At 43.9% G+C, this 21,253-nt stretch overlaps 1 protein-coding gene across 3 annotated transcripts in view; it reads left to right on the forward strand.

The window, feature by feature from the left end:
- The window catches only part of GOLM1 (golgi membrane protein 1), a 98,019-nt gene that overhangs the window by 53,643 nt on the left and 23,123 nt on the right, over positions 1–21,253 (forward strand). For all 3 annotated transcript variants that reach the window (XM_047754604.1, XM_047754603.1, XM_047754605.1), the window contains exons 4-5: positions 12,597–12,651; positions 16,977–17,079. In XM_047754604.1, coding sequence (XP_047610560.1) covers positions 12,597–12,651; positions 16,977–17,079 — 158 coding nt within the window. The remainder of the gene's footprint in view (positions 1–12,596; positions 12,652–16,976; positions 17,080–21,253) is intronic.

A 21,253-nucleotide genomic window follows, 5' to 3' on the forward strand; every position in this document is an offset into this window, starting at 1 on the left:
AAGAAAACTATCATCCTGCAATGCAGGGCAGACCCTACCCTCGAACAGCTGACCTTGCCCAGTAGCAGACCAACTCAGCTTTTTGAACACCTTGGACTCCATGCCCTACTGTGTCAGAAAACCACTTCTTCCCCCCCTTCTCCCTCTGCTGCCCTTGTGAGATCTGAAATGAACTCTGGGGTCCCTGGGCCCTGCAGCTGGACTCTAGGAACCAGCTGTGCCTGTTAGTGGTCTGGCTTCACCTGTCAGTGTGGGCAACAGCCCTAGAGTCTTTGGGACCCTGACACTGAGCACCAGTGAGCCAGCACTACCCCCATGGCTCCAGGGTTCTGTAACCAGGCTCATCTAACAGCAGTGGGAGCATCTGCACAGGGCACAGCCTAGCAGCCAACCAGACTAGGGGTCAGTGAAGCCCACCAGACCGCACAGTCAGCCCATCAAAACAGAAAGACCCATACAGCCTCTTTGGGTGGTGGAAACTAAGCTTGTGTGATGAGAGGGGAGTGCAGTGCTGGAATGACAGGTCATCTCCTACAGAGGGCCACGTCTCCAAGGTTGGGTATGTAACCACCCTACCACAGATATAAAAATGCAAGTAGCAAATTAGACAAATTGAGGCACCAGTGAAATGTGTTCCAGATTAAGGAACAAGATAAAGCCTAAGGAGAACTAAATGAAATGGAGGTAGGCCGTTTTCCAAGAAAGAGTGCAGAGTAATGATCATAAACATGATCCTAGAACTCAGGAGGAGAATGGATGCACAGAACAAGAAGTTAAGTTTTTTTGTTTTTTGTTTTTGCCATTTCTAGGGCTGCTCCCGTGGCATATGGAGGTTCCCAGGCTAGGGGTCTAATTGGAGCTGTAGCCGCCGGCCTACACCAGGGCCACAGCAACGCAGGATCCGAGCCGCATCTGCGACCTACACCACAGCTCACGGCAACGCCGGATCCTTAACCCACTGAGCAAGGCCAGGGATCGAACCTGCAACCTCATGGTTCCTAGTCAGATTTGTTAACCACTGAGCCATGACGGGAACTCCAAGAAGTTAAGTTTTTAACAAAGAAAAGATATGAAGAAGAACCAGACAGAGACAACAAATACAATAACTGAAATAAAAAACTAGGAGGAATCAATAGTAGATTCCATGATACAGAGGAACAGGGCAGTGAACTGGAGGATAGAGTATTGGATATCCCTGACACTGAACAGAAGGAGGAATGAAAGGAGTTGAGAACAATTTAAGACACCTCTGGGACAACATCAGGTTTGCTAGCATTCACATCATAGGGGACCCAGAAGGAAGAGAGAGAAATGGCCTGATAAAATGGTTCAAGACATAAGGGCTGCAAACTTCCCTGACCTGTGAAAGAAAACAGGCACCCAAATCCAATAAATGCAGAGAGTCCCATATAGGACTGACCCAAAGAAGAATACAGCAAGCTGCACAGTAATCACATTGGCAAAAAGCCAAGGATAAAGAGTGAATATCAAAAACGGCAGTGGAAAACCAACAAATAATATACAAGGGAACTCTCATAAGACTATCAATTCATCTTTCAACAGAAACTCTGCAGGGCAGAAGGAACTGGGGCATGATATATTTAAAGTGATGAAAGAGAAAATCTATAACCAAGAATCCTCTCCTCAGCAAGGCTCTGCTTCAGGTTTGATGGAGAAATCAAAAAACTCTGCAGATAAGGAATTTAGCACAACCAACCCAGCTTTGAAATAAATGCTAAAGGAACGTCTTCAGCAGAAAAAGAACATGCCGCAACTAGAAACACAAAAGTTAGAAAATCAGAAAGCTCACCGAGAGTTCCCATTGTGGCTCAGTGGTAACGAACCTGACTGGTATCCATGAAGATACAGGTTCAGTCCCTGGCCACACTCACTGGTTTAAGGATCTGATGTTGCCATGAGCTGCAGTGTAAGTCACAGGCACAGCTCAGATCTGGCATTCCTGTGGCTGTGGCTTAGGCCGGCAACTGCAGCTCCCATTCGACCCCTAGCCCGGGAACTTCCATATGCTGCAGGTATGGCCATAAAACAATAAAAATTAGAAAAAGCTTACCAGTAAAGGCAGACGTACAGTAAATGTAGAAATTATGCACACAAGACACTAGTATGGAAGTTAAAAGACAGATGGAGTGAAGTCATCTGTATCCACAATAAGCAATTGAAGGATACACAAAATATTTAGATGTAAAACATGATATTAAAGCCAGTTATTGTGAGGGGAACCAAGTACAAATGCAGAGTGTTATAAACACATTTGAAAAAAAAATGCATTTGAAGGTATATATAGTCTTCCATACCAAAAACCTCCTGGTTACATCAAAAGAACAAAAACTGTAATAGATGTAAACATGCAAAAAGGAATTCAAATGGAACGTAAAGAAAGTCATCAAATCATGAGATAGGAGAAGAAAAGAAGAAAGGAGGGAAACACCTACCAAAACAAATCCAAAACAAATAATAAAATGATAGTAAGAACATGTTGATAATTACCTTAAATGTAAATGTAGTGGGTTAAATGCTCCAAGCAAAAGAAATAGACTAGCTGAGTGAATACAGAAAGAAGACCCTTATATATGCTGTCTACAAGATACCCACTTCAGATTCAGAGACATATGCATAAAAGAGGTGATGGAAAAAAAATGTTCAGTGCAAATGTAAAGAGAGCCAGAGTGGCAGTACTTATAGCAGAGAAAATAGACTTTAATATAAAGATTAGTACAAGAGACAAAGTAGGGCACTAGATAATGATCAGGGGCAGTCCAAGATGACTTAATGATTACAAATATATATGCACCCTGGAGTTCCGATTGTGGCTCAGTCATTAGGAACCTGACTAATATCCATGAGGTCGCAGGTTCAATCCCTGGCCTCGCTCAGTGGGTTAAAGGATCTGCTGTTGCTGTGAGCTGTGGTGTAGGTTGCAGACATGACTCAGATCTCAAGTTGCCGTGGCTTTGATGTAGGCTGGCAGCTACAGCTCCGATTCAACCCCCAGACTGGGAACTTCCGTATGCCACAGGTGCAGCCCTAAAAAGGCATTAACCCTCCCCCCCAAATATATGCACCCAACATAGGAGCACGGTATATAAGGCAAATATTAACAAAGATGAAAGAAGAAGTTGACAGTAACACAGTGATAGTTGTGGATTTCAACCCTGCACTTACATTAATGGGCAGATCATCCAGACAGGAAACAATAAGGAAACAGAGGCCTTAAGTGACACATTAGACCAGATGGACTTGAATGATGTTTATAGTGTATTCCATCCAAAAGCAATAGAATACACATTCTTTTCAAGTGCACATGAAACATTCTCCAAAATAGATTACCTGTCAGGCCATAAAATGAGCCTCAGCGATTTTATGAAATTTGAAATCCTATCAGCCATCTTTCCCAACAACAACACTGTGAGACTAGAAATCAACTACAAGGAAAAACTGCAAAAACACAAACACGTGGAAGCTGAACAATTGCTACTCAACAAGCAATGGATCACTGAAGAAATCAAAGATGAAATAAAAAAATACCCAGAGACAAATGAAAGATACAACAATCCAAAACCTATAGGACACAGCAAAAGCATTCCAGAAGGGACGTTTATCGTGAATACAAGGTTGCCTCAAGAAATAAGAAAAAAATCTCAAAGAAACAATCTCACCCTACACCTAAAGCAACTTGAGCAAGAAGAACAAACAAAACCCAAAGTTAGTACAAGGAAAGAAATCATAAAGATCCCAGCAGAAATAAATAGAAACTAAGACAGTAAACGAAAAGATCAATGAGACTAAAAGCTGGTTCTGTGAAAAAATTAACAAAACTGATAAACCTTTAGCCAGACTTATTAAGAAAAAAGTAACAGGTCCCAAATCAATAAAATCAGAAATGAAAAGGGAGAAGTGGGAGTTCCCATTGTGACTCAGTGGTTAATGAATCCGACTAGGAACCATGAGGTTGCAGGTTTGATCCCTGGCCTTGCTCAGTGGGTTAAGGATCCAGTGTTGCCATGAGCTGTGGTGTAGGTTGCAGATGCGGCTCGGATCCCACGTTGCTGTGGCCGTGGCATAGGCCGGCGGCTACAGCTCTGGTTGAACCCCTAGCCTGGGAACCTCCATATGCTGCGAGAGTGGCCCTAGAAAAGGCAAAAAAAAAAAAAGGAGAAGTTATGACCACCACCACAGAAATACAGTGGACCATAAGAGACTATCATGAGCCACTATGTGCCTGTAACATGGACAACCTGGAAGAAATGGACAGATTCTTAGAAAGGTACAATCTCCGAACACTGAACCAGGAAGTAACAGAAAACATGAACAGACCAATTATTAATATTGAAACTGAGTAATTTAAAAACACCCAGCAGGCATTTCCGTTGTGGCTTAGCAGAAATGAATCTGACTAGTAAACATGAGGTTGCTGGTTTGATCCCTGGCCTTGCTCAGTGGGTTAAGAATTCAGTGTTGCCCTGAGCTGTGGTGTAGGTTGCAGACATGGTTCGGATCCAAAGTTGCTGTGCCTGTGGTGTAGGCTGGCGGCTGTAGCTCTGATTTGACCCCTAGCCTGGGAACTTCCATGTGCCATGGGCGTGGCCCTAAAAAGCAAAGAACAAAAACAAAAACAAACAAAAACACCCAAAAAACAGAAGTCCAGGACCAGATGGCTTCATAGGCAAATTCTACCACATGTAGAGAACAGTGAACATTGTCCTTCTGAAACTATACCAGAAAACTGCAGAGGAAGAGACATTTCTGAACTCATTCTCTGAGGTCACCATCATCATGACAGCAAAACCAGACAAAGATATCACAAAAAAATCACAGGTCATTATCACTGATGAACATAGATGCAGAAATCCTCAAGAAAATACTAGTCCACTGACTCCAACAATACATGAAAAGACTCATATACCATGACCAAGTGGTATTTATCCCACAAATGTAAGGATTCTTCAATATCCAGAAATCAGTGTATTCCATCATATTAAATTGAAGAATGAAAACCATGTGATTATCTCAACAGATGCAGAAAAAGCTTTTGATAAAACTCAACATCCTTTTATGATAAAAATTCTCCAGAAAGTGTGAATAGAGGGAATATATCTCAAAATAATAAAGGCTGTATATGACAAACCCACAGCTGAAATCACAATGGTGAAAACCTGAAAGCATTTCCTTGAAGATCAAGAGCAAGACAAGAATACCCACCTTCACCACTTTTATTCAGCATAGTTTTGGAAGTCCTAGCCACAGCAACCAGAGAGGGAAAACAAATTAAAGGAAAAATGGAATCCAAATTGGAAAAGACCAAATAAAACTGTCACTCTTTGCAGATGATATGATTCTATACACAGAATCCTAAAGATGCCACCAGAAAACTCCTAGAGCTCGTAAATGAATTTGGGAATGTACAGGTTACAGAATTACTATGAAGAAATCTTTTGCATTTCTATCCACTAACAATGGAACTGCAGAAAGATAAATTAAGGAAACAATCCCATTTACCTTCACATCAAAAAGGATACAATATCTAGGAATAAAGCTACCTAAGGAGGCCAACGACCTGTACTCTGAAAACTGTAAACACTGATGAAAGAAATGAAGATGACACAAACCAAAGGGAAGATAAACCATGTTCTTGGATTGGAAGAATCAGTATTATTAAAATGACCACGTTACCCAAGTCAGTTTACAGATTCATTGCAATGCCTTTCAAGTTAGCAGTGACACTTTCGCACTATTGCAACAAGTAATTTTAAAACCTGTGTGGAAACACAAAAGACCCCAAAGAGCCAAAGCAATCTTCAGAAAGAAAAGTGGAGCTGGAGGAAGCTGACCCCTTGACTTCAGACTGTAGTACAAAGCTATAGTCATCAAAACAGTATGGTACTGGCACCAAAACAGACACATAGACCAATGGAACAGGACAGAAAGCCCAAAAATACACTCATGCGCCTATGGTCAATTAATCTACAACAGAGAAGGCAAGACTATATAATGGAGAAAAAGTCTCTTCAACACCTGGTGTTGCAAAAACTGGACAACTACATATGAAAGAATGAAATTAGAACATTTTCTAACAGCATATACCAAAATAAACTCAAAATGGATTAAAGACTTAAATGTAAGATCAGATACCCTTAAAACTCCTAGAGGAAAGCATAGGCAGAACACTGACATAAATCGTAGAAATATTTTTTTAGATCTGTCTCCTAGAACAACGGAAGCAAAAGCAAAAATAAGCCAGTGGGATTTCATTCAAGGTAAATCTTTTGCCTATCAAAAGAAACCATAAACAAAATGTAAAGACATATTTGCAAACTTTGCAACTGAGAAGGGATTAATTTCCAAATTATGCAAACAGCGCATGCAACCCAATTTCAAAAAAAACAGACAAATCATGGAGTTCCTGTTGTGGCTCAGCGGTTAACGAATCTGACTAGGATCCCGCATTGCTGTGGCTCTGGTGTAGGCCGGCAGCTACAGCTCTGATTGGACCCCTAGCCTGGGAACCTCCATATGCTGTGGGAGTGGCCCAAGAAAATGGCAAAAAGACAAACAAAAAACCCAAATCAATCAAAAGGTGAGCAAAAGACCAAAATAGATATTTCTCCAAAAATGCCTTACAGATAGGCAGCAGGCACATGAAAAGTTGCTGAACATTGCTAATTATTAGAGAAAAGCAAATCAAAACTATAGTGGTGGTACCTCACTGCAGAGAGTGGTCATCATCAAATGTCTACAAATTAAATAAACACTGAAGTATATGTGGAGAAAAAGGACCCTTGTACTAGCCATGGCAGGTAAATTCCTGCTGCCCCTATGTGGAACAATTTGGATGTTTCTTTAAAAACTAGAAATACAGTTACTGGATATGACCCAGCAATCCCACTCCTGGCTATATATCCAAAGAAGACTCTAATTTAAAAGGATACATGCACCCCAATGTTCATATCAGCACTATTGACAAAAGCCAAGACATGTAAACAACCTAAATGCCCATCGACAGATGAATGGATAAAAAAGATGTGGTACATACATACAGTGGAACACTATTTAGCCATAAAAAGAATGAAATAATGCCATTTGCAGCAACATGGATTAACTGGAGATTCTCATACTAAGTGAAGTCAGACAGACGACAAATATCATATGATATCACCTTCATGTGGAGTCTAAAAAGATGATACAGGAGTTCCCTTGTGGTGCAGTGGGTGAAAGATCTGGCATAATCACTGCAGTGGCTCAGGTCACTGCTGTAGTGCAGGTTTGATCCCTGGCCTGGACACGTCCACTTGCTGTGAGCTTGACCAAAAGATAAAAGAATAAATAGAGGGTACCAGTGAACTTGTTTATAAAACAAATCTTATCGTTACCGAAGTCGAAAAGAAGGGGGGGTAAAGTGGGAATTTTGTTTTTTTTGTTTTTGTTTTTTTTTTAGGGCCACACCCACGGTAACATGGAGATTCCCAGGCTGCGGATAGAATTGGAAGTACAGCTGTCAGTCTACACCACAGCCACAGCAACGCCAGATCTGAGCTGTGTCTGCAACCTATACCACAGCTCACAGCAACACAGGATCGTTAACCCACTGAACAAGGTCAGGGATTGAACCCACAACCTCATGGTTCCTAGTCGGATTGTTTCCACTGTGCCATGACAAGAACTTGGGGAATTTGTGATTAACAGATACACACTACTATAACTGGACAGCTACATGTAAAAGAATGAATTTAGAACACTCTCTAACACTCTATTCAGAAATAAACTCGAAATGGGTTAAAAGCCTAAACGTAAGACTGGATACTATAAAACTCAGAGGGAAAACATAGGCAGAACACTCTTTTTCACAGCAATATCTTTTTTGATCCACCTGCTAGAGTAATGAAAATAAAATAAAAAAATAAGTAAATGGGGGAGTTCCTGTTGTGGCACAGAGGAAGCAAGTCTGACTAGGATCCATGAGGTTGCGGGTTTGATCCCTGCCCTTGCTCAGTGGGTTAATGATCCGGCGTTACCGTGAGCTGTGGTGTAGGTCGCAGACATGGCTCAGATCCCGCGTTGCTGTGGCTCTGGTGTAGGCCGGCGGCTACAGCTCTGATTAGACCCCTAGCCAGAACCTCCACATGCCTCGGGTGTGGCCCTAAAAAGACCAAAAAAAAAAAAAAAAGAGTAAATGGAACCAAGTTAAAAATTTTATTAGCAGAGCATAAGAAACCATAAACAAATAAAAAGACAACCCACAGAATGGGAGAAAATTTATGCATGAGATAGACAAACAACAGGGACCCAGTGTGTAGCATGGAAAACTATATTCAGTATTATGTAATAACATATAGTGAAAAAGAATTTGTAAACGAATAGGTATATATGTATAAGTGAATCACTTTGCAGTATAACTGAAACTAACACATCATTGTAAGTCAGTTATACTTCAATAAAAATTATTTTTACAAAGGGAAACAAATTATGAAATATCGAGCTTATTTTCTAGGAATATGATGGAGAAATAGTTTGAACAAATACACTTGTTTCCTGGAAGAGAATGGTTACAATAAATTTGTTTTTCATGATTTATCCTGAGGTCTTCTGAGTGTAGTTTCCAGTTAAATTCTGGTGGCACACACTGTCTCCTTGACCACCTCTGGGAGTTCCTGGGGGTAGTTTATACACAGCAGGAAGTACAACTACCCCAGAGTGACTCTGCATCAAAATGTGAAAATCACCCGGCTTGTTTAGACTACAATATATCGTTCACCTAAACTAATTTTTTAAGTTAATTAACTTGGGCGTAACTAGGAAATACCTAGGTAAAGTTAGCGTAAATTCCTCTCGGTCCTTTCTCTAGTCTAGCTTAATGTAAGGGCATGGAGAACTTTATTTTTTTACTTCACTGAGCTAAATATGTGCAAAACACAAAAGCTTCATGTTGTACCCTGAGAAGCAGAAATTAGCCTTGGAGGTCAGAGAAACTAGAACTATTTGTTTTAAACAGATCCTAGAACGTAACACTGGAGTTCCACTGTGACTCAGCGAAGAACCCCACTGGTATCCAAGAGGATGTGGGTTTGATCCCTGGCCTCACTCAGTGGGTTAAGGATCTGGCGTTGCCAGGTGCTCTGGTGTAGGCTGGTGGCTGCAGCGCCAATTCAGCTCCTGGCCTGGGAACTTCCATACGCTGCAGGTGCAGCTCTAAAAAGACCCTCACCCCGCAAAAAAGAATGTAACAGCAAATGGTATTTGCACCTGAGAGAAGACTTTTGGGGTGGCGTGAGTAAGAGCGTATAGGAAGATTTTACAACATATTTATGGTCTGCGCCTCTTCTATTGTTAAATGTGAAGAAAGATCAAAGCTTTGAGCTTTCCTAGGAACACATTGCCAAATACCCCTCAACTGAAATTTCTTCCCAATTCCCCAGAAATTCTGCAGTGACTTACCTTAGGGAATGTAATTTTCTTCATCCCTGAATACAAAGACTATACATAAAATTTCAAAAGAAAAAGGTTGAAGTGTTAAAAAAAATTCTAAAATCTCAGGCTCTTAAGGCTATCATATTTATCATAACTCACGTATAATGCGTATTAAGGAATACTTTGTTGACTGAATAAGTGGGTGAACAAATGCACACTGAATCTCCCCAAAACTTACTTTGTTTATTACAGGTGTTTTTTTTCTTTATATTAAGCCTCCTCAAAAAGCCTGAAGCATTTTCATAGTTTTCCTGAAAGTGAGGCAACAGAATTTTTAATAAAAATAAAACTGCATGTATAAAGCCCTTGATGGCATTTTATGATCTTTTTCTCATTTACTTAAGCGCAGACGATTTTTCCATGCATCAGTGAGTAGATAGGGGCAGATAACTAAAATATGTTTTCTTTGGAAGGATCAAGTCATGTGGGAGACAGAAATATCTTCAGATATTTCAAACTGCACCAAATCCTAAACTCCCAGGCAGTTACCAGCTCCAGTATGGCTTTTACTGGGTGGGGCTAAGGGGAGTGAGTGGAGAAGGGGCAGGTCTGTCACCGTGATTAGCTCAGGAGATGGCTGGGTTTCAAGAAAGTCAGCATATAATCATTTTGAGTGCTCTTTTTCTTTTTTCTGTTTTGTTTCAGCACCAGTGTCCAGAGAGAAGGTGGTTTTGCAAGGTGGAAGTTTAAGAGGACAATTTAGGAGTATTATAAAAATACATTCACGTTGTGGTGCAGCTCGTGTCTAGAATTCTTTCCTCTTGCAGCGCTGAGACTCTGTGGCCATGAAACACTAGTTCCCCTCCCCTCCCCCACCCTGTGGCAGCCCCCTTTCCACTTCCTGTTTTCATGGGTTTTGTCTGCTTTAGACACTGCATGTGCGTAGAATTATACAGTCCTTGGCCCTGTGTGACTGGCTCAGCATGATGTCCTCAAGGGCCACCCGCGTTGCAGCATGTGACATTCCTTCTTTGTAAAGGCTACAAACTATCCCACTGTGTGTATAAGCCCCCATTCCTTTATCCAGTCCTCCCTGGAGGGACACTTGGTTTGCTTTAGCTCGTGACTGTTGTGAGTAGTGCTGCTGTCAACATGGGTGCGGGTATATTTGGATATTAAGTTGGACTGCTGGTCTTAGGATTGTTTGCCTTTTTTTTTTTTTCCTTTCCTTTTCAGGGCCACACCTGCAGCACATGGAAGTTCCCAGACTCGGAGTACACCACAGCTCACAGCAACGCCAGATCCTTAACCCACTGAGTGGGGCCAAGGATCGAACCCGTATCCTCATGGGTACTAGTTGGGTTCTTAACCTCTTGAGCCACAACAGGAACTCTGATCTTTTGCATTTTAATCGAATGTGTGAAAGCCTTTTCTTTTCTTTTCTTTTCTTCTTTTTTTTTTTTTTTTTTTTTTGCTGGATCCTTAACCCTTTGCACCACAAGGGAACTGCCAGCCTTTTCTGAGCTTAGCAGAAGCTGCCCCCGTAGAGCATCTGTAAACATGTTTCTGGATGGTGTCTCCCTGAGAAATTAACTGTACAGATAGTATTGCTGTGACTTCTCTCCTGTTGTGCCAGGCAGTGCTCCATGTGCTCAGACCCCCTGAAATAAAACAGGTTCGTGTGGCCAGATTTCATTTCTAGGCAGGCACCCCTGTATTCATAAACACCGTCCTCCAGAAAGCTCAGTCCAGGCCAAAAAAGAGTGAGGGCTCGTCAGAGAGGTCCGAGAGAAAAAGGCAGCACAGGAGGGAGGGGTGGTGTGGTTGTCATTGTCCTCTGTTACCCAGGAATGGGACAGAAACCTCTTTCCAAGTTACAGCCAGCAGGTTGATCGAGTATGTGGTATTTTGCAAAATCTTGGTTGACTCTGATGCAGTAAGAAACTTGCACATTTTGGCCTGGTTCGTGCCTCTCTGTGTGTTCAGAATGTGTGTGCTGGAATAGAATGTTCTTGTCTCCTCTTCTTTTTTTTTTTTTGTCTTTTTGTCTTTTCTAGGGCCGCACCCACGGCATGTGGAGGTTCCCAGGCTGGGGGTCCAATCAGAGCTGTAGCCACCAGCCTACACCACAGCCACAGCCACGCCAGATCTGAGCCATGTCTGTGACCTACGCCACAGCTCATGACAACGCTGGATCCTTAACCCACTGAGCAAGGCCAGGGATTGAAACTACAACCTCATAGTTCCTAGTCAGATTCGTTAATCACTGAGCCATGATGGGAACTCCCTGGTCTCCTCTTCTTCAGGTGCTCATGGCCTTTAGCACTGGGCATAGTCACAGCGTCACTGTGCTGCTGGGGCTCAGATCCCAATTTGGCAAGTACACGTCAGGAAGAGCTGGGGCAGGCTGCGGGGCCTGGGCCCCGGCTTGGCCTGTTTGGTGTTGAGAGAGTCACTTGACCTTGACTCTAAAGCCTTGCATTTCTGGGCCCCAGTTTCCTGTCCCTTAAAGTGAGATCATATTGGGCCCACCTCATCCAGCTGGCGTGAAGGGTGATGGGGCTCAGATGTGGGAACCCAGAGGGGCCCCAGGGGGTGACTCTGTGCCTATGGGCTCCTGGTTACACTTAACCCCACCCTCACTTTTCTTACTTTTTGCTGTTTTTGCTGTTAGGCCGAGTCCTGTGTCCTTCTTCCTCCTCTGTGGTCTGCGTTCCTACCTCTGTGTAACTGACCGAAAGTTCACCCCTTCAGTGCCCAGCTTGCAGACCCTGCACAGAAGGAGGAAGGTCGGAAGTTAAAATGGATCAGGAGGCCTCTGGGGTGGAGAGGTCGCTGACCCCTCTCTCCTCCCCACCAGCCAGCCTGAATTCAGTTTGACTCTGACCAGAGGGGGCTGTACCTGGACTTCTGCGCAGAAAGGCCCGAGTTGCTGCTTCAGCAGGGCAGGGGTGGAAGGGAGCATGTCCTGGAGCTGAAACCAGGCCAGAGGGGCCGCCTGCCCGGCTCTGCCCTCATCAGCTTACAGGCTGGTGCTGCAATCCAGATGCGGCTCCTTTCCAGGCTGCAGAGAGGGGGAGGGGCAGCTCCCGGCCTTTTCTCCCTTTTCTCCTTAGGTGCCTCTAAATTGTCGGGTTTGCCCCTGTTTCATCTTGTGCTTCTCTTCCTTGCAGGCGGTGTTAGTGAATAACATCACCACAGGCGAGAGGCTCATCCGAACCTTGCAAGGTGAGTTCCACTCCCCTCTTCCCACTAGAGTCAGGCCTGTTAGGTTAGGACCCACCTTTCCTCTGCCCCCTCTAGGGTCTCTTATTGAAATCTGGTGATGGGTGGTAGCATGCATCTTTGGGGAATCTTTACTCTTTTTGCCTGCTATGTTTCCTTAAAGAACTTTCCCTTTTAAAAAAGTTACTGGGTACACAGCAAGCTGTTATGTTGAGCCTGCAGATTTTCATTTTGTGGTACATTAAGAAATATATGTGTGTGCTCTCTTTTACATGTGCGTGTGTGTTTATTCTTTTTGCCTACTACGTTTCTTTAAAGAACTTTTCCTTTTAAAAATGTTACTGAGTACACTGTGAGCTGTTATGTAGAGCATTCAGATTGTCATTTTGTGATGCATTAAGAAATATATATGATATGTGTGTGATCTGTTTTACGTGTGTGTATGTGATCTTTGCGTCATCCTGAATTCAGGTTTTCTTCATTGAAATTTATATAAAAATTACCAGGCCAATTTATTCCCATTTCTTTGCTGCTCTCATTCAGTTTGGCAGTCAGGATTTGGGTTCCCTTTAAAGCAGCTGCAGTGGCAGCGATGGGGTGAGCCCCTCTGGGTGGTGTGACTGCAGGGGTCGGCAGGGTCCTGTGCGCCCTTCGAACCTGGTGAAAGGAGCACTGGGTACTGTGATTGTTGACCTGACCCATTTTCACCTTTACCCCTAGTGAGGAAACTCCATCAGTGCTGTCGGCAGGAAGGTCATTGAGAATCAGATTGGTCCAGAATGGTAGCCAGGAGCCCAGGTGCCCGGTGGACACTTGGGATGTGGCTTATGGGATAGAAGTACTGGATTTTTAATTTCTGTTTAATTTTCAGCAATTTAAATTAAAAACTGATATTTCACGCCATTATTTGGAAGCTTAAGTGTCTTTAAGAAAACTTGTGTATGTCAGATACTTTTTTTTTTTTGGCTGCAGTTGCAGCATATGGGGTCCTGGGCCAGAGATCAGATTTGAGCTGCACCTGCAACCTACATCACAGCCACAGCAACGCTGGATCCTTGACCTACTGTGCCATACTGGGGATTGAACTGAGCCACTCCAGAGACAATGCTGGATCCTTAACCTGCTACACCACAGTGGGAACTCCTCAATATTCTTTTTAACTGTGAATTTTATGAAATCTAAATTCAGATCAAGAATTCTCAGTTCCCGTTTCACATCTGAATTGAGATATGCTGTAATTGTAAAATGCACACAAGGTTTCAAAGACTTAGTATGAAAAAAACAATATAAAATATTTATAATTATTTACATTCATCCTGTGTTGTCATGGTAATACTTTATATCTGTTAAATGAAATATATATATATTTGGCCACCCTTGTGGCATGTGGAAGTTCCCTGGCCCAGCTACTGCACCACAGTAGCTATCCAATCTGCTGCAGTGACAACACCGGATTCTTAACCTGCTGATGTAAAATATATAATGAGATATATTTTATTTTATTTTATTTTTTTGTCTTTCTGCCTTTTGTAGGGCTGCTCCCATGGCATTTGGGGTTCCCAGGCTAGGGGTCTAATCAGAGCTATAGCTGCTGGCCTACACCACAGCTCACAGCAACACCGGATCCTTAACCCACTGAGCAAGGCCAGGGATCGAACCTGCAACCTCATGGTTCCTAGTCGGATTCATTAACCACTGAGCCACGACGGGAACTCCTAATGAGATACATTTTAAAAATTAATTACATCTGTTTTTATTTACTTTTTAAAAAAAAATGTGTTTGCAAAAAAAAAATTTAATTAGCTTGTGACTTGCAATACAATGGGTGTTCCCATTGTGGTTCAGTAGGTTAAGAACCATGTGTTAGCATCTATGAGGATGCGGGTTCAACCCCTGGCCCTGCCCAGCGGGTTAAGGATCTGGCATTTCCCTGAGCTGTGGTGTAAGTCACAGATGCGGCTCAGATCTGGTGTTGCTGTGGCTGTGGGGTAAGCTGGCAGCTGTATTTCAGGTTCCACTCCTAGCCTGGAAACTTCCCTATGTTGCAGGTGTGGCCCTAAAAAAAGAAAAAAAAATCAACACAGTGAACATACCCTTCGCTCCAAGAAGTTTCTGTGCCCCTTGGTAATCCTCCCCAGGCCCCATCTGGTCTGCTTTCTGTCCCTCTAGTTTGTAATTTTTACAATTTTATATTCATGGAGTCAGATGACCTACTCTGTTTTTCTTCTGGCTTCTCTCACTCAGCATAATTATTTTGAAATTCATCTATGCTCTTGTAGCTATCAATAATTTGCTCCTTTTTATTGCTGACTATATTCTACTGCCCCATGCTTGGTTTGATTATGGATATGGAGGTTCCCAGCCTAGGGGTCTAATCAGAGCTGTAGCCGCTGGCCTATGCCAGAGCCACAGCAATGCTGGATCCGAGCCAAGTCTGCAACCTACACCTCAGTTTACTGCAACGGTGGATCCTTAACCCACCGAGTGAGGCCAGGAATCGAACCTGCATCCTCATGGATCCTAGTCGGATTCGTTTCCCCTGAGCCACGATTCTGGAACTCCCAGAATCTTTTTTTTTTTTTTTTTTTGCTATTTCTTGGGCCGCTCCCATGGCATATGGAGGTTCCCAGGCTAGGGGTCTAATCGGAGCCGTAGCCATCAGCCTACGCCAGAGCCACAGCAACTCGGGATCCGAGCCGCGTCTGCAACCTACACCACAGCTCACGGCAACGCCGGATCCTTAACCCACTGAGCAAGGCCAGGGACCGAACCCGCGACTTCATGGTTCCTAGTTGGATTCGTTAACCACTGCCCCACGACGGGAACTCCCAGAATCTTTTTAAAGTTAGGTTTCTTGAAGTATGATTTACACACAATAATGTTTATTTACCCTTTTTCATGTACCTTCCTGTGTTTTTTGACACACGCAGCTCTCCCTAGACCACCAGAGTCAAGACACAGCTTGGTGTCCATCATCCAGGAAGTCCCCCTGCCCCCACAACCCCACTGCCTCAGGCAAGCAGCCACCAGTTCTCCAGCCCTACAGTTTTGTCTTTTTGAGTTTGTCCTTTAAACGCTTTTGAGATGGATCCGTGTTGCTGCGTGCATCAGCAGTTCATTGAATTTTTCATTTTAATTTTATTCCCCCTCAGCCCCACCCCTGGCCCCTGCTCCAGATAGACACATAGGTCTAGAGTTGTGAGGCTAATTTGGGGAAAGGTATGTAGGAATTTTTGGGGTCCTGTGTTTGCAACTTTCCTCTAAGTTTGACATTATGTAACAAATTTAAAGTTAAAAAAGTAGAGGAACTTTGTCAGGTATCTGTCCAGTGCTGTGTTCTGGGCCCTCGTTGCTGCCCTCTGCCTGTTCTGGTGTCATCTTTGCGACAGCTTTTCCTTCCACCCGCAGCTTGGTTCTTGGTCAGTGAGCTGCTGCTTTTATCTTCAGAGCTTTTACGAGCCAAGTCATTGGGGCAGCAGCAATGGGGCTGGTGCATTTCCTCAAAGAAAGCTGCTGTTTCCCAGATAGCGGGATCAGGTGACTAAATGCACATGAGGCCTCGGAGGATAACTGGGCTGTGAGTAAATGACAGGAGAAGGGTCCTGGAGAGTAGCCAGGTAGCCGAGGACAGGGGGTGCAGCAGGAGTGGCTGCTCATCTGACCAGACATTGAAATCAGTGTTTCACAGATGGAATGATAAGTCTGCTGGGGGGCAGATGATACAGTGGCATAGGTGACCCTGTGGGGAAGTTCAGGGTTTATGGCATCTAAGGGAGAAACAGGTGGATAGAACCTCCTGATGCCTTATAAGGGTTGGAGGTCAAAAAGGAGATTTAGGGGGGACGTGGGACAAGAATCTGGGTGCTGGTTCTGGTCAGATCACATGTCTTCTGGGTCTGGGATGGAGTGATGCCCAGGGAGGGGCCCTGCGCCCTGTCCTTTCCCCCCTCATTCTCTCCGTGCCACGGCCTGTGTTGTTCCCAGGGAGGATTTGTTTGTTTGTTTGCTTTTTAGAGCTGCACCTGCAACATATGGAAGTTCCCAGGCTGGGGGTGGCATTGGAGCTGCAGCTACTGGCCTGCACCACAGCCACAGCAACATGGGATCCAAGCCGCGTCTGCAAGCTACACCACAGCTCACATCAATGCCAGATCCTTAACCCACTGAGCGAGGCCAGGGATCAAACCCACATCCTCATGAATACTAGTCGGCTTCTTAACCCGCTGAGCCGCTAGGCGGAGCTCCCCAGGGTGGGTTTTGACGTGTCTGTGGTCATCACGATGGCCATGCCAGTAACCTGTGTGATTTTGTGTCCTCCTCTGGTTTAGACCAGCTAAAGGCCCTAGAGAAGAACTACGGCAGGCTGCAGCAGGATGTCTTCCAGTTTCAGAAGAATCAGACCAACCTTGAGAGAAAGTTCTCCTATGACCTGTGAGTATGTCAGCATCGTGTGCACGCCACTCAGGGGCTGATGTGTTTTAAGCAGAGAGCAGCAGATGGAGTCCAGTGTCGTTTCCACCCGCCTTTGTTGTCACAGCACACAGGTCTCTGGCAAAAGGTTTGGGCTCTTGTAAGAGTCATGTCCTTTAGAAATAATGCATTTTTCAGGGTCCACAGTGCTTCCGTGGAAAAGTATTAGCCAGTGGACCCCTCTTACAAGAGGGCAGTTCTCCTTAGCAGAAAATAACTTAACTCAGTATACCTTAAGACACCTGAGAATTCCATGAAGTGCAGGTGTTCTGGTTAAGACAATACTCTAAAGCCTTTATTTTATTTTTTTGTCTTTTTAGGGCCGCACTGCAGCATATGGAGGTTCCCAGGCTAGGGGTCAAATCAGAGCTGTAACCGCTGGCCTATACCAGAGCCACAGCAACTCGGGATCTGAGCCATGTCTGCGACCTACACCATAGCCCACGGCAACGCCAGATCCTTAACCCACTGAGAGAGGCCAGGGATCGAACCGGCAACCTCATGGTTCCTAGTCGGATTCGTTTCCACTGTGCCAGGATGGGAACTGCCCTCTAAAGCCTTTAAAAATGTGTTTCAGAAGTGCTCATGTGTGACCTAAGTAAGTTCATCAACTAAAAGGAGTTTGGGTGTAATAGGAATAGGCTTTATCAGTGGGTGTTGGCATTGTGGACATTTTGTTTTCTTGAGACTTGAGTGTCTTTCCCAATTTTCTGCAGTGAGAATGGAGTACTTTTATTTTTTCAGCTTTATTGAGCTATGACTGACAAATAATCGTTGCAGGTATTTAAGGTATAAAACTTGTTTTGATATACCTGTGCATTGTGAAATAATGCTCCCAGGCAAGCTGATTAACCACCCATAATCTCTTGTCTTTACCTTTTTGGTATATCTGGTGAGATCACTTAAGATCGACTCTCTTAGCAAATTGTAAGTATAAAATACATTATCATCGAGAGTTCCCTGGTGGTCTGGTGGTTAGGGTTCAGTGATTTCACCACTGCGGCGCAGGTTCAGATCCTGGTCTGGGAACTGAGATCCCACGTGAAGTCGCTGCACACCACGGCCAAAAAAAAAAAAAAAAAGTATACATATATATATATGTGTGTGTGTGTGTATATATATATATACACATTATTATTGACTGTATACATTGTTACTGTCTCTAGTCACCAAAATGTGTTAGATCTGGTTATGACAGTCTGTTTTAAGCTGATAAATGTAGTCACACATAAAAATTACACACTTCTTTGAGTATGTTTATGCTCAAAACAAAGCAACTTTTAAAAAGTTTAGCTAAACCTCTTAGTAAGAGAGTGAAACCAATTTAGAGGGTTGGCAATGAAGTCGTAGTTTATATATTTTCCCCCTCCTTGCCTCCCTCATAAAAACAGTATAACTTCACGAAAAGTTTGGGATTACAACCAGCAGCCCATGACTCCAGCCTACTTTTTTTTTATTTGACTGACTTCTCTGTAGTCCCTGCCCAATTTCATATGAAGTTTTTACATAATTGCAATCATCATTAAAAAAATATATATATTTTTTTTGACTGCACACAGGGCATGTAGAGGTTCCTGGGCCGAGGACTGAACCCTTGCCACAGCAGTGACCTGAGCCATAGGAGTGATGACACCAGGTCCTTAACCTGCTGAGCCACTAGGGAACTCCAGTTGCTATTAAAATTTTAAATCATTACTTTCATTATTTTCTTGTATAATGTGTATATAAAAGTCCCTATTGTTTTAAAATATTCAGAATATTCACTACTCCATAATGTTGAGGTACCAAGTTTATTAATTTTTTTTTATTTTTTATTTTTGTCTTTTTGCCTTTTCTAGGGCTGCTCCTGCGGCATATGGAGGTTCCCAGGCTTGGGGTCTAATCAGAGCTGTGGCTGCTGGCCTACACCAGAGCCACAGCAACGCAGGATCCGAGCCGCATCTGCAGCCTACACCACAGCTCATGGCAACGCCAGATCCTTAACCCACTGAGCAAGGCCAGGGATCGAACCCGCAACCTCACGGCTCCTAGTCGGATTCGTTAACCACTGAGCCATGATGGGAACTCCTGGAAGTACCAAGTTTAATTGACTGTTTATCTGTTGGATATTTAGGTTACTTCTAAGTCTTGGTTATTATAAAATGCCCTAAAATCAAGGCACATAACTATTTTTTTTGGCCACACCCGTGACATGCGGAAGTTCCCAGGCCAGAGATCAAACCCATGCCACAACAGCAACCTGAGCCACTGTAGTGAAAACACCAACCCGCTGAGCCACACAGGAATTCCAATGCATATAATTTTTAAAAGTTATTATTTTTTGGAGTGCCTGTTGTGGCTCAGCATAAATGAATCCAACTAGTATCCATGAGGACGCAGGTTCGATTCCTAGCTTTGCTCAGTAGTTAAAGATCTGGTGTTGCAGTGAGCTGTGCTGTAGGTTGCAGACGCGGCTCAGATCTGGCATTGCTGTGGCTGTGGCATAGCTCTAAAAAAAGGACAAAAAGAAAATTATCATTTTGGATTATTTGTGTCAGTTGGTATGAATTGCCAAATTACCTTTTTTTTTTTTTGGTCTTTTTGCCATTTCTTGGGCTGCTTCCGCAGCATATGGAGGGTTCCCAGGCTAGGAGTCAAACCGGAGCCACAGCCGCTGGCCTACGCCAGAGCCAGAGCCACAGCAACGCGGGATCCGAGCCATGTCTGCAACCCACACCACAGCTCACAGCAGTGCCGGATCCTCAACTCACTGAGCAAGGCTAGGGATCGAACCCGCAACCCCATGGTTCCCAGTCGGATTGGTTAACCACTGCACCATGACAGGAACTCCACCAGATTACCTCCTGAAAGGATTTTAAGCCATCTGGTCAACAGCAGTGTAGGTCACCTCATACCCATTGCCCTTATAAGAATTCTGATGTCCTTCTACTCATATAGTATCTTTCTGATCTCTTTAAAAAAATACCGTTAAAACAAGGAAGCCATAAAAATGCAAAGGAAGTATCACTAGGTAATATGGATATGGACTCTTACTCAACTAGGCCAGTGGTTCTCAGTGGATGGTGATTTTGCCTCCAGGTGACCTTGGGCATGTCTCAAGACAATGAGCTCCAAGGAGCTGTGGATAGAGGCATATTGTGGGCAGAGGCCAGGGATGTGCTAAGTGTCCTGCAAAGCACAGGGCTCCTCCCACAATAAAGATGTATGGCCTGGGGCACCAAAGGCTGAGGGCTCAAGCCTGAGTTAGGCTGGTAATCAGTGGAAAGCATTCAGACCAAAGTGAAATGTTGTCGTCTTAATATTATTCATACTTGAAAGATACCTTATCGCACCTGTTTTCCTTCCTTCCACGAATAGAAATACAATAAGCCATTAACAGCCTCACTTGGTAACTGCTGACCCAGAAGACTTTGACCTCCCTGGAACTGGCCAGGGCTGGGAGGGCAGCTCTGCTCTCACTTTGGAGCATTCAGACAGGAGCGAGCAGAAGGCTCAAACCTGGCGGCCGCGCTGGGCACACTCTTTGTCTCTTAGGGGGTTGATGTAAATTGAAAACTCTGCCGGCGTCTGTTTTATTAGTTGGGTCCTAAACCTTGTACCAGATACAGGATGCCTCCTGGGGATGATATTCATAAAATGTTGAAAGCTGGAAAGAGTTTTTCCTAACTTTCTTTGGATTATAGACCCTTTTGGAGAACCCGATACAAGGTATGGAGTCCTTGTCAGCATATTTATAAATGGACATATGCATGAACTTGTATCATCAAGTTGAGGGACTGCTAAAGCACGCCTGCATGTGCCTCATCAAAACACCCTCTCTAGGAGTTCCCTTGTGGCTCAGCGGGTTAAGGATCCAGTATTGTCACTGCAGTGGGTCTGGTTAAGCAGTGACTCAGGTTCAGTCCCTGTTCTGGGAAATACTGCATGCTGCTGTCATGCCCCCCTCCCCACCGCCTCCCAAATTACCCTCTCTTGTCTAATCCTTTTATAGAGGGCAGTGCTGAGAATGAAAAAACCGATGGCAAGGCTAGGTCTCTTGGTGCACAAATTAGTGTTCCTTCTGTAATATCAGAGTCCACACACTACCCTAGTTCCTACTCCTGCACCCATGCCAGACTCGTGATTACTGTTCAGT

Source organism: Phacochoerus africanus, chromosome 12 (assembly GCF_016906955.1).
Source record: "Phacochoerus africanus isolate WHEZ1 chromosome 12, ROS_Pafr_v1, whole genome shotgun sequence".
NCBI lineage: Eukaryota > Metazoa > Chordata > Mammalia > Artiodactyla > Suidae > Phacochoerus > Phacochoerus africanus.